At 45.5% G+C, this 12,500-nt stretch overlaps 1 protein-coding gene across 2 annotated transcripts in view; it reads left to right on the forward strand.

Moving 5' to 3' along the window:
• Positions 1–12,500, forward strand: part of LOC122259535 (paired box protein Pax-9) — a 98,208-nt gene that overhangs the window by 73,743 nt on the left and 11,965 nt on the right. Inside the window, exon 2 of one of the 2 annotated variants that reach the window (XM_043026376.2) lies at positions 4,446–4,484. The exons of the other annotated variant lie outside the window; for it this stretch is intronic. Within the exon in view, the coding sequence (XP_042882310.1) occupies positions 4,446–4,484 (39 nt within the window). The remainder of the gene's footprint in view (positions 1–4,445; positions 4,485–12,500) is intronic. 2 annotated transcript variants of the gene reach the window in all.

The following is a 12,500-nucleotide window of genomic DNA, read 5'->3' on the forward strand; positions in this document are numbered from 1 at the left end:
ACCTACCTACCTTCTTACCTACCTACCTCACCACCTCCCTCTTCTTACCTGTAATAAGGCGGGGAGGGGAGGGGAGGGGGTAGGGGCGAAGATCAGAGGTTGGGGGGTAGGGTGAGGGTGGGGGGGAGGGGGCGTGGTATGTGGGCGGGGCGAGTTCTTTGACTTGTCGCTTTGAGCCGCTCATGTGTCACCGTGTTTCTGTACATGTATGGATGTATGTAAGTATGTAAGTATTTGTGTGTGTGGGTGGGTCTCTGTCTGTATGTGTGTGTGTGTGGGGGGGGGCGTATGTGTGTATGTATATTATATATATACATATATATGTATATATATATATACATTATATATATATAATTATATATATATACATATACATATATATATATACACAATATGTGTGTGTGTGTGTGTGTGTGTGTGTGTGTGTGTGTACAAGTGATACTTCATCGTCCTGACATTTCGGCCTACTGAGAGTGAAAGAGAAAGAAAGAGAGAAAAAAATATATTTGTGTATATAGATAGCCACACATGGATTGCATAAAAGGGACTTAACTTACATTGACAGTTTTCCTTTTTTCTGTCTTTGAAGAAATCCCCTCTTTGACATCTAAGAGATAAAGAAACGATAAGAAAATGCTGAAGACAGACCAAGATGAGGGGAAAAGAAAATATTTATAAGAAATAATAGCGAACTATGTAAGAAAAAGAATGTTAAGTACTGCTAGATTCCTTGACATGTGAGTGACAACACAAGACAGAGACGATGAGTAGGTGATAAGACGGATCAAAGAAACAAAGACAAAGTCAAGAAAAAAAAATAAAAAGAAAAAGAAACTAGAAAGATGCGAATCCGTCTTTTCGAAACGTTTTCCCGCCAAAAAAAACGAAACGGATTCACATCTCGAGACACTGGACCAAGCGAGGCATGAAATGAACCCGTGATTTGTGTCTAGTGTAGGAGTGTAGTAGCGAGAGCATCCCCGGCGCCGTAGCAAAAGCGTTACGAGTCCGTGACGGTGACACAGTACACCTACACCAGCTCCTCACCCAGCCTCATGGGCGACCGGAGTGTCCCTTAAGGTCGGCGATCCCCCTCGAAGTGAATGAAACCGTCGACCGTACCGACGCCTGTCACCAGAGCATGTTTACATTAAACGTGTTCTTGCTCCTTCGTATTGCGTTTCGGGGGTAATATCATCCTTCGAAGTCCTTTTTTCGAGGGGAAATTTATGCCTTAGGAGGAGTTACCAGCGTTCCCCTCGTCTGCTGAGAAGAGAGGCTGAGGGGAAGAAATGAGTGTCAGTTGAACAGCGTTTAATGTGCATTAACTGCCTGAAAGTTAATGGTAATTATTTTTAGGTGTTAGGTTGGCGTTTCTTGATTTTTTTTTTTTTTTTTTTGGGGGGGAGGGTGTGGTGGGGTTAGTTACCATTGTTGTGGAATTCATATAAAATCAAGTTTCACTCATGTTCATTCATTTAATATCTTCCATGTTTATTAATGTTACGTTCCTTTGTGTCCTTCTTCAATTATAGTGTTAACTATTTATTTAAATCCAGTACATTTCATAAGATTATTCACTCGCCAAAGTTTATGACATGCAGTGCCAAGGAGTAATAATAACAATGATAATAAGTACTTATAAGTGACAATAAAATATAAAGTAATACTAACAGCAACAATGAGCCCCGCTGGTAGTGCTCAAAAGATGATTCACTTTCAGTCACATGATATGCAGTAACCTGAACCCTATTTATGCAAATGTAACAATAAATCCGAGTGCTTATGTCACATCTTGGAGCAAAAATCTACACATCAATACCAAAAAAAAGAAAAAGATATTCAACAATAAGGATTGAAAATACGTATAGAGGAAAAATAACAGAAGATGTTCTCTCTCTCTCTATCTATCTATTTATCTATCTGTCTATCTTTCTCCCTTTATGTATCTCTCCATCTCTATCTATATATATATATTATCTCTATATCTCTATCTATTTGCCTAACTATATCTATATATCTACTTATTTATCTCTTTTTCTTTCTTCCCCCTTTCTTTCCATCTCTTTCTCACTCTCTAACACTCCCCTCTCTCTCTCTCTATCTATCTCTCTCTCTCTCTCTTTCTCTCTCTCTCTCTCTCTCTCTCTCTCTCTCTCTCTCTCTCTCTTTTCCCTCTCTCTCTCTCTCTCTCTCTCTCCTCACCCTCTGCCTCTCCCCCCCCCTCTCTCTCCCTCCCTCTCTCTCTCTCCCTCCCTCCCTCTCCTCTCTCTCACACTCTCTTTCTCTATCTATCTCTCTATCTCTCTATCTCTCTCTCTCCCCTCCCTCTCTCCCCCCCTCTCTCTCTCCCTCTCTCTCTCCCCCCCTCTCTCCTCTCCCTCTCTCTCTCTCTCTCTCTCTCTCTCTCTCTCTCTCTCTCTCTCTCTCTCTCTCTCTCTCTCTCTCTCTCTCTCCCCCTCTCCCTCTCTCTCTCCCTCTCACTCTCTCCGCTTTTGGCTTCGTCCCTAATCGCTGCCGATTGCCAGAACCGAACTCCTTAATTGAGCCCGACACTCAAATGAGCGGGTCCTCTTTCCGCTACCACAGAGAGAAAGGGGGGAAGGAGGGAGGAAGGGGGAGAGGGGGGAAGGGAGGGAGAGGGAGATGGTAGGGATGGGAGGGAGGGAGGGTGAGAAAGGGAAGAGGAAAGGAGAAGGGAGAGGGGTGGAGAGGGAGAATGGGAGAGGAAGAGGATGAAGGTAGAGGGAGAGAAAGGGAAGAGGAAGGGAGAGGGAGAATGGGAGGAGGGGGGAGAGGGGGAATGGGAGGGAGGGAGAGAAAGGGAAGAGGAAAGGAGAAGAGAATGAAAGGTAGGGGGATGGAAGAAAGAAAGAATGAAAGAGAAAGAGAGAAGGAAATACAGAAAGAAAATAAAGAGACAGGACTTATGAAAAAGGAGAGAAAGAGAAGAAAATAAAGGGAATAAGAGAGATAGAGATAAAGAAAGAAAGAAAAAAATGAAAGACAGAGAGAGAAGAGGGGGGGGGGCGGTGGTTTTACAAGGGAAAGCGGGTGAGAGATCTATGTAGTGGCTTTGTTTTGACGTGTAACCGACCGAGGAATGTCAACTACAGGGCTAGCATACAGAGATGGGGTGTCCCATCGCGAGACTACTGCTAGAGTTACACACACACACACACACACACACACACACACACACACACACACACACACACACACACACACACACACACACACACACACACACACACACACACACACACACACACATACACACACATACACACACATACTCACATACACACATATATATGCGTACGTACATACATATGTATGTATATGTATACATACAAAAACACAAAAAATACGCAATTTTATGCACATCCGCTCCCGTACACACGCATACAGGCGTACACACAACCCACAGGGCACCCTAACCAAACCGCTGGTGCCGTGATACAACAACTCTCTCTGGCTTGTTTGTTATTGTACCGTCTCTTCTTGAGGTCTGCTTGTTGTAACCAAACGTCATTTAGATTTGTAGTTGGATACTAATGATAAAAAGTAGACAGAGAGAGGAGAGGGAGGGAGGGGGCAGAGGAAGAGAGAGGAGGAAAGGAGGGAGAGAGGCGAGAGGGAGAGGGGGAGGAAGAAAGAGGGAAAGAGAGAGAAAGAGCGAGAGAGAGGCGGGGACACTCGTCAGCAGAGTGGGAAGGGTAGGGCCCCAGGACGATCTTAAGCGTCACATATATCACACGAATCTTTGGGAGGTTTTCAAAATAAGATTTAATGTTTGTACATACCCCAATATCCCCGCCCCCTTCACCCCATCTTCATATTTCCTGTTTATCAAACCCTAGACGTTTCGCATTGCTAATTGTTTGATAAGAAACATAACTCGACTGGATAGAGCTGAACACTCGAAGGCAAAACGGTCCGAAATACCCCTCGTTTGAACCACAGCCATTTCGAACTTTATTACCTTTCCTTCCCCATAATTCTGCAGTCTTTAAACTTATTCCACCTCTGAGTGTATTTAGCGGTGCAGTAATACCATCCATCTTGGCATCTTGTCTTCAGAAGAAGAAAAAAAAACCTCAATGTTCTCTCATCTGGCAAGGCTGTTACGATTGCCTTTACAGCCATTTAGATAGACATCTTTCACTTGTTACATCAGTAAACAGGTCGTTGAAGAGGGAGGGATGCAGCCTCGAGCATAACGCAAGGAAATTGGGATAATAAGACTGAATTTATTTACGTCTCGGTCCTTTTATTTTTTCGAATGGTATTAGTATTCCTATATAATCTTCAACCGTTGGATAATGATTCTCTCGTTTGAATATCTAAGTATGTACATGGAATGATTACGTTTTATTTGGCATTGTCTTTTTTTTTTCCTCTTTCGCTTTTGTTTTCACTGATGTTCTTTTGTTTTGTTTCAGGTAAGCAGGGTGCGTGCTACGACCTCCCTTTGGATGCGGGTAAGAGAGTGTTGAGTTGTTTGCTTGTTATTTGCTTGATTTTTTGTAAATCTTTTCACTCTTGCTCCTCTTCGTGGCGTTGTTTTTGCTTGTTTTTATTTTTTTTATTTTCTTTTTCTTCTTAGTCTTCTACCTTTTCTTTTTTTCTGTCGTTTTCTCTTCTCTTCTTGTTCGTCGTTGATTTGTCGTGTTTTTTGTGCCTTAATTATCTCCTTTCGATATTTTGTAGATTATCTCTCTCTTTCTTTTCCTCTCTCGTCTTTCTTCGTCTCTCCCTTATAATCTACTCTCCCTTCTTCTTCTTCCTCCTCTCGTCTCCTGCCGTTTCTCCCTCTTCCTCCCTCCCTTTTCTTTTCCTTTCCATCGTTTCCCTCCGTTCCTCCCTTTATCTTCCCTCGTTTCCCTCCCTCCCTCCCTCCCCTTCCCCCCTCCTTCCCTTCCCCCCTCCTTCCCTCCCTCCCTCTTCCTCTCCCTCTTCCTCGTCTCCCCTCCCTCCCTCCCTCCCCTTCCTCCCTCCTTCCCTCTCTCTCCTTCTCGCCTCCCTCTTCTCCCTCTCCCTCGTCTCCCCTCGTCTCCCCTTCTCCTTCCCTCTACACCCGCTCGGAGGCTGGTGTGGGCGAGGCGGTGATTGATACACTGACAGATTCAATTAAGAGCTTACTGATGGACCCCGTCTCCCCCCCTCCTCCCCTCCTCCTTCCTTTCCTCTTCTTTCCCCTCCCTCCCCTCCTTCTCTTCCTCCCTCCACTTCTGTCTCCCCCCTCCCTCCCTCTTCTTCTCTCCCTTCCCTCTTTCTTCCCCTTCCTTCCTCTCCTATCCTCTTTTCTTTCCCTCTTCCCCCTCCTGCTCCTTCCTCCTGCACTCTTCCCCTCCCCTGCCCCTCTCGCCTTCGTCTCTTCCCTTCCTCTCTCCTTCGTCGCTCCTAGACCCCTTCCCCTTCCCCCCCCCCCCCCACTAGAGTCCCCTTCCTTCCTTGTTCTCCGTCTATCCCTTCCCCATCTCCCCTCCACCCCTCCCCACCTCCCCTCCACCCCTTCCCCACTTCTTCCCTCCCCTCCACCCCTCCCCACCTCCCCTCCATCCACTCCACTCCATCCCCACCCCACACACCCCACCCCCCATCACCACCCCACACACCCCACCCCACCCCCACACCTTCCCCCTCACCCCCCCCTCAAACCCCCCTCCCCCCCTCAACCCCCCCTAACGACGAAGCACATCAAGACGCGAGCGCCCATCATAACTTTCAACCCACACATTACAACTAGTCCAAAAAGTCACATGACTAATCATTGCTCTTTTCGGGGCTGTCAGGTGCGTTGGGAAGGGGGGGAGGGGGAGGGGGGAGGGTGGCAGTGAGTAGGGGGTTGTGTGTGTGTGTGTGTATGTGTGTGTGTGTGTGTGTGTGTGTGTGTGTGTGTGTGTGTACACGTGTTCGTGCCTGCGTTTCTCATATACGTTCGTGTACAGATTACACATCCACCCGTGTAAATACGCATATGTATTCACACCCGTGTAAACACATATGCGTGCACATAATCATGCACGTAACCCCCCCATCCCCCCACCCCTCACCCCTCACCCCTCACCCCTTTTGACTATGATATACAAGAGTCCCATTCACGGAATCACTTGAATTAACGCGATACTTAGCGCACCAACCGGCAAAATATTGTTTTAACGGAGAGATAGAACGAACGGCGATTTTTTAAAACCTATTCCGGCTTCCACATAACCTCATTACCGCATGACAAGACAAATGAAGGTCAACTTTGGGTATAAGAGACACCCGACGAATGGGATGTTTAAGTGGTTACACTTGTCACTATCTCCTTATGTCTGTTTTAAATTGAATTGTTTTTTTTTTTTCTTATTTTTTTAGAGTAGGGGGGTCTTTTATTTCTAGTATATCATTCACTAATTTCTTATGTCGAAATATGAAATTGATCGTTATATTTTTTTAAAGTAAAATAATAATAGCTAAAGTTTAAATACGTAAATCAATATGTAAATAAATGAATAGATATGTAAATACGCAAATCGACAAATATGTATATTCAGAAATGAATAGACATGTAAATCCACTAAAAAAAAATAATAAATAAATGAATACGATAAAGTAAAAGCATTGTTAAGAAAATAGAAAAAAATAGATAACCATCCCCGGCCTCCATTAAACACTGACCTCGTATTATTGGAACAGTGGAAAGAGCAACATTTATATCCCCCTGTGTAAACAAAACCCCCCGGGACACCCCCTTCCTTGTCACAGGGTCTGTTGAGACGTGAGAGTACACTTGTTAACCTGAAATGAATGTGATCTTCGAGCTTACAGTGGTCTTCATAATTCTCACTTTTTTCCTCTCTTTGTCTCTCGCTCTAAACTCGGTTTCTGGTACTTTTGGTGTAGTTTTTCACTTTTGCGGCGAAAGGAGTGATGGTGTTTTGTTTTATCTTATCATCATTAAGTTTTTCTTTCTGTTGTCGTGAACGTTGTAAATATTATTTTTTGAAAGTAATTGCTTATTTGAGTTCGAGGTCGTGCTTCTTTTGTTTTTGTTTCTTCTTTCCCGCCACTCCAATATGGCGGATCACTGAATCTCGGAGCTCGCTTATCGACGCCGAACTCTCTCCGGTCGCCAATAAAACATCGAGAATGGGAATCCGATCCGTTATCTACATAGTCCGGAACCTAATGAACCGATGCTTGCGCCATTAAACACTTTATCTCATCTGTTTTTTTGTTTTTCTTTTTTTTTGCCCACATAGCCCGAGTTAATGGGGGAGGGGAGGGGAAGAGGAAGGAGCGGAAGGGGGGTGGGGGGGAGTAAGGGGAATCTGAAGGAGTCTAGTATATTTAGCTCTGAAAGACCCCCATCCAAACCCCCCCATTCCCCTCTCTCGCCTCCTACTCCCTTTCTCCCCCATGAGAACACGTGTCGCGGCCTGCCTAACCTAAGACCTTGGCATCCGGGGAATTCCCTTTGATCCGGGTACCGAAATTTGTTATATATGGAGGCACTTCCCCCTCTTCTTCTGTTCTCTCTCTCTGCACGTAACTTCTCCCTCGCGTTTTATGGGTTAGGGAAAAATTACGGTAATTTGTTTTTCGATGAGAATTACAACTGTACTGATCGAATAGTTATAGAAGTTTTGGAAACTGTATTACTTATGTATGGTTGACGAGAACCTGTCTTTTTTGCGAGAGAGAGAGAGAGAGAGAGAGAGAGAGAGAGAGAGAGAGAGAGAGAGAAAGAGACAGAGACAGAGACAGAGACAGAGACAGAGACAGAGACAGAGACAGAGACAAAGACAGAGACAGAGATTAAAAACTATCAACACATCCTTGAACTCTCCGAAAATCCTCCAAGACAGTTGAAATAATACCATAATCACAAAATGACCACTACCATCATTTCCCGATCACTTTACCCGGCCAATAAATCCCCAGCCAGCAAGAGACCAAGACACCGTAAACAACACAAAGTTTTTTTTTATCCCTTTCGAACAGTAGCTCGGACATCAAACTTAAGTGATTGTCGTACACCTGACAACCTCCTCCTGGCGACTTTTGAACGGATGCCAGTTTGCTATTAATTAAATGAGCACATGAGGGTTAGTACCCGAGAGAGAGAGAGAGAGAGAGAGAGAGAGAGAGAGAGAGAGAGAGAGAGAGAGAGAGAGAGAGAGAGAGAGAGAGAGAAATGCAGATCAGTTCGGTTGCACATTGAGGAAGAGACAGAAAGCAAGATATGCTCATCAGGTTTGGTTGTAATTATCCTTAGAGATAAGACAGACAAACAGAAAAAAATGGCGATCAGACAGACAAATAGACAGAAACAGACGCAGAAAGATAAAAAGACAAACACAGATTAGACCAGTAGCAAAAATACCCGCTCGTAGGTCCATCGTTACGAATATAAATGCCAAGAGTTTTCAATTAGTTTCCTGTTTATCTGACTACGGCGGACGATGGGACTTAGATTGAATTACGATTAAATGGCATTGGGAGAAAAGGGGGGAAGGGGGAAGGGAAAGAGGAGGAGGAGGAGGAAGGGGGACTGGGGGGATGGGAAGGAGGGGCAGGGGGGAAAGGTTAAATTGAAAACCTTTTGCTGAGCGATTTTTTTTTCTCTTTTTTCTTTAGTCTTCCCTCTCCTTTCTCTTTCTTTCTTTCGCTCTCTCTCTTTCCTTCTCTCTCTCTTTCCTTCTCTCTCTCTCTCTCTCTCTCTCTCTCTCTCTCTCTCTCTCTCTCTCTCTCTCTCTCTCTCTCTCTCTCTCTCTCTCTCTCTCTCTCTCTCTCTCTCTCTCTCTCTCCCTCTCTCTCTTATCTCTTCTCTTCTTTTCTTTTTTTGTCTAAATATCGCCACTGCATACCCATCCATTCCTCTAGCTATCTATCCACCCATCTACCTATACCTATATATATCCATCCATCCATCCATCTAACAATCTATCCCTAACCCCCCCCCCCCGTTTCTTATGACTTATTCCATCCCCTCCACTCCACTCCACCCCATCTCCCTCATATCCCTCCCCCACCCCTTCGCCCCTCTTCCTCATATCCCTCCCCACAACCCCCTCTCCCTCCTATCCCTCCCCCACCCCTTCGCCCCTCTCCCTTCTAACCCCCCTTCCCCACCCCTTCGCCCCTCTTCCTCCTATCCCTCCCCCAACCCCCTCCCTCCCTCTCGCCCAAGATAATGATGATGATTAAGCGGCGACCGCAATTGAGCGCAGACGCACCTGCAACTTCTCTTGTTTTGCCATCGCTAGAGCTCGTTTGTCAAACACCGGGATCGGCGAGAGAGATAAATGGAAACCTCTCTTCGTGGCCTTGACTTGTGGACGAACAAGTGAACGTTCTACTTGGAGGGGAGGGGGAAGGTGAAGGGGGATGGGGGGGGAGGAGACCGGGACGGGGTGGTGGGGTATGCAGGGGGAGGGGGTTGGTACAGTTCTTTTGTATATTTGGTTGTGATGTTTTCGTTTTTTTCTTTCTTTCTTTCTTTTTCAGTTTTTTTATCGTCTTTCCTCTTCCCTCTACTCCTTCTCCTCCATCTCCTCCTCCTCCCTTTCCTCCCCCTCCTCTTCATCCTCATCCTCCTTCTCCCCCTCCTCCTCCCCCTCCTCCTCCCCCTCCTCCCTCTCCTCCCCCTCCTCCCTCTCCTCCTCCTCCTCCCCCTCCTCCCTCTCCTCCCCCTCCTCCCTCTCCTCCTCCTCCCTCTCCTCCTCCTCCTCCTCCCTCTCCCCTCCATATCTCCAATGGTAATGTAAAACGCCTTTTCCCCCAAAGTTTAAACGCCTTCGTCCGGTAATCCATCACCTTTGGCTCCGGTCTCCCTGCCTCCATTACCCTTCATTAACCCTTCTGCTAGGGGGGGGGCGGGCTGGAGGAGGGGAGAGGAGAGAGGGGAGGGGGGGTCACAGGCATCTTTACTATCTTCTTGGCCTTCCTCCTCCTCTATGTCACCCTTCTCCTTTTTCTCCTTTCCTCTTTTCTCTTTTTCATTCTCTTTCATTTTCTTTTCTTCTCTTTTCTTTTCCTCGTCTGCCGTGCATCTGTATGTCTGTGTATCTGTTTATTCCTCTCCCTTGATTTTGTAGGGTATATGTATCTATGTCTGTCTTCTTTCTAGTGTATCTAAGTATATTTATCACTTGCCATTCTTCTGAACACACACACACACACACACACACACACACACATGCCTTTGCCTCTAAGACTGTCTTGCGAACGCGTTCCAAACACGAAAAACACATGTCGCTCTCTCATTCTACAGCTGATGGAGTTCCGCAGGATGAGCGTCAACCTTGTACTCCGTCTCTGTTTGTGGGTTGTTGCCTTTGGTAATTTCTCTTCTTCCTTCTGTCCCTATCCCTCCTTTCTTATCTTCACTCCTCATATTTCTCCTTATCATATCTTTCTACCTCCTCTTTCCCCTCTTCCTCATCGCCCTCCCTCACCATCTCCCTCCTCCTCCTTATCCCCTCCTCCTCCTCCTCTACTTCCTCCCCCTCCTCCTCTTCCTCCTCCTCCTCTCCCTCTTCTTCTTCTCCCTCCTCTTCCTCTCCCTCATCTTCATCAGCCTCCCTCATCATCTCCCTCCTCCTCCTCACCAGCCTCCCTCATCTTCTCCCTCCTCCTCCTCCTCACCAGCCTCCCTCATCATCTCCCTCCTCCTCCTCACCAGCCTCCCTCATCATCTCCCTCCTCCTCCTCACCAGCCTCCCTCATCTTCTCCCTCCTCCTCCTCACCAGCCTCCCTCATCATCTCCCTCCTCCTCCTCCTCACCAGCCTCCCTCATCACCACTCTCCCTCACCCCACCTCTTCCGAATTAACCAAACCTGTAAGCACCTCCCATTAATCATTCTTCAACTCCTTTCTACTTTAATAGGAACATCCTCTCCTTTCCCTCAGCGAACAAATATGTTTTTGCTCCACATAAGTCTTTCTCAAACACCAATCACATTTTAAATATTGTTCCTTTCACGTGTTGCAACCAGGGTGTCAACTCGGGTGTTTTGCTCGGCTATTAATCTACGAGTTAGATGTGTTGCATTTCTGTCTCGGCTTCACCTTCTTCTCCTTCTTCTTCTTCTTTGTTGTCTCCTTATTATTCTGTTTCTTCTTATTTTTATTCGTTCTGGTTCTTCTCCTTATGCCTTTTTTTTCTTTCTTTTTCTTTTTCTACATCTCTCTTTTTCACTCTCTGACTTTTGTTGTTTCTCCATATATTTCTCTCTCTCTCTCTCTCTCTCTCTCTCTCTCTCTCTCTCTCTCTCTCTCTCTCTCTCTCTCTCTCTCTCTCTCTCTCTCTCTCTCTCTCTCAAGTTGAAATTAATTCCGTCTTTACTAACCACCTTTACGCCCTCGCTTCAATCAATCTCCCCCCCCCTCTTTTTTCTACCCCTTCCCCCCTTCCCCCCCTCTTTACTCCTTCTCCCTCCGATTCCATTCCCCCCCCCTCTTCACCTCCATTCGTGCCCCTCCTTCCTTCACGCACTTCCCCTCTTTCCCCTCCTAATCCCCCCTCTCTCCTTCTTTTTCTTCCTTCTTTTCCATCCCTTCCCTCCCTCCCTTCCTTCCCCTCCAATCCCCTCCCTCCTACTCCTCCCCTCCCTCCTCCTTTTCCTCCCCCCCTCCCTGCCTCCCTGCAACTAAACTTTATACCAGATGTGCAGGGTCTTTAAAGGGGAAGTGGCAGCAATGATTTGCAAGTAACGATGCCGACTCTGGTGTTTGTTAAGGGAGGTGGGGACACGGAGGGGGAGGATAGAGGAGAGAAGGGAGGGGGGGGGTCAAAGGAAGGAAGGGGAAAACTGATGGGAAGGATTTTGTTTCTTTCTTGCTCTCATCTCTCTCTCTATCTCTTTCTCTTACTCTCTCTCTCTCTCTGCCTCTTTCTCATTCTCTATCTTTTTTACCAGAATGTATGAGAACCTTTTGGGTTCAAGCTTTACATATATATACATATATATATATATATATATATATATATATATATATATATATATATATATATATATATATATATATATAAACAAAACTTGTGCCTCTCGCCCCATAAATACAAGAAAAAAAAAACCCTGATTAAACAATATCAGCATCATCAACATTTCGAATCCAGCGCTAAACAGAACAAAAACAAAACACATTCAGATAAATCATGCATGTTTGTCTCCTTTAACCTAATCAACGTATGTATTTTTTTCCTTCTTCATTTTTGTTTCTGTTTTCTTTTCTTTTTTTCTTTTTTCTTTTTTTATCACAACGCTCCTTTCCCACTTACCTTTGATCTGTCAACCATCAATCATTTTTTTTTGTCTCTCACCTTTTTTTCGTCATTCATTCATACCGCCTACTGAGGATCATAAAAAAAAAATAGATAAAGAACGAGGGGAGGGGGAGGAGAAGGATAGAGAGATAGAGAGAGAGGAAGGGAGGGAGAAGGAGAGAGAGAGAGGGAGTGAGAGAGTAAGAGGGAGAAAAAAAAAAAAATATATATATATA

The sequence above is a fragment of the Penaeus japonicus genome, unplaced genomic scaffold, assembly GCF_977035675.1.
Source record: "Penaeus japonicus unplaced genomic scaffold, GWHDUDI00000001_assembly GWHDUDI00000012, whole genome shotgun sequence".
NCBI lineage: Eukaryota > Metazoa > Arthropoda > Malacostraca > Decapoda > Penaeidae > Penaeus > Penaeus japonicus.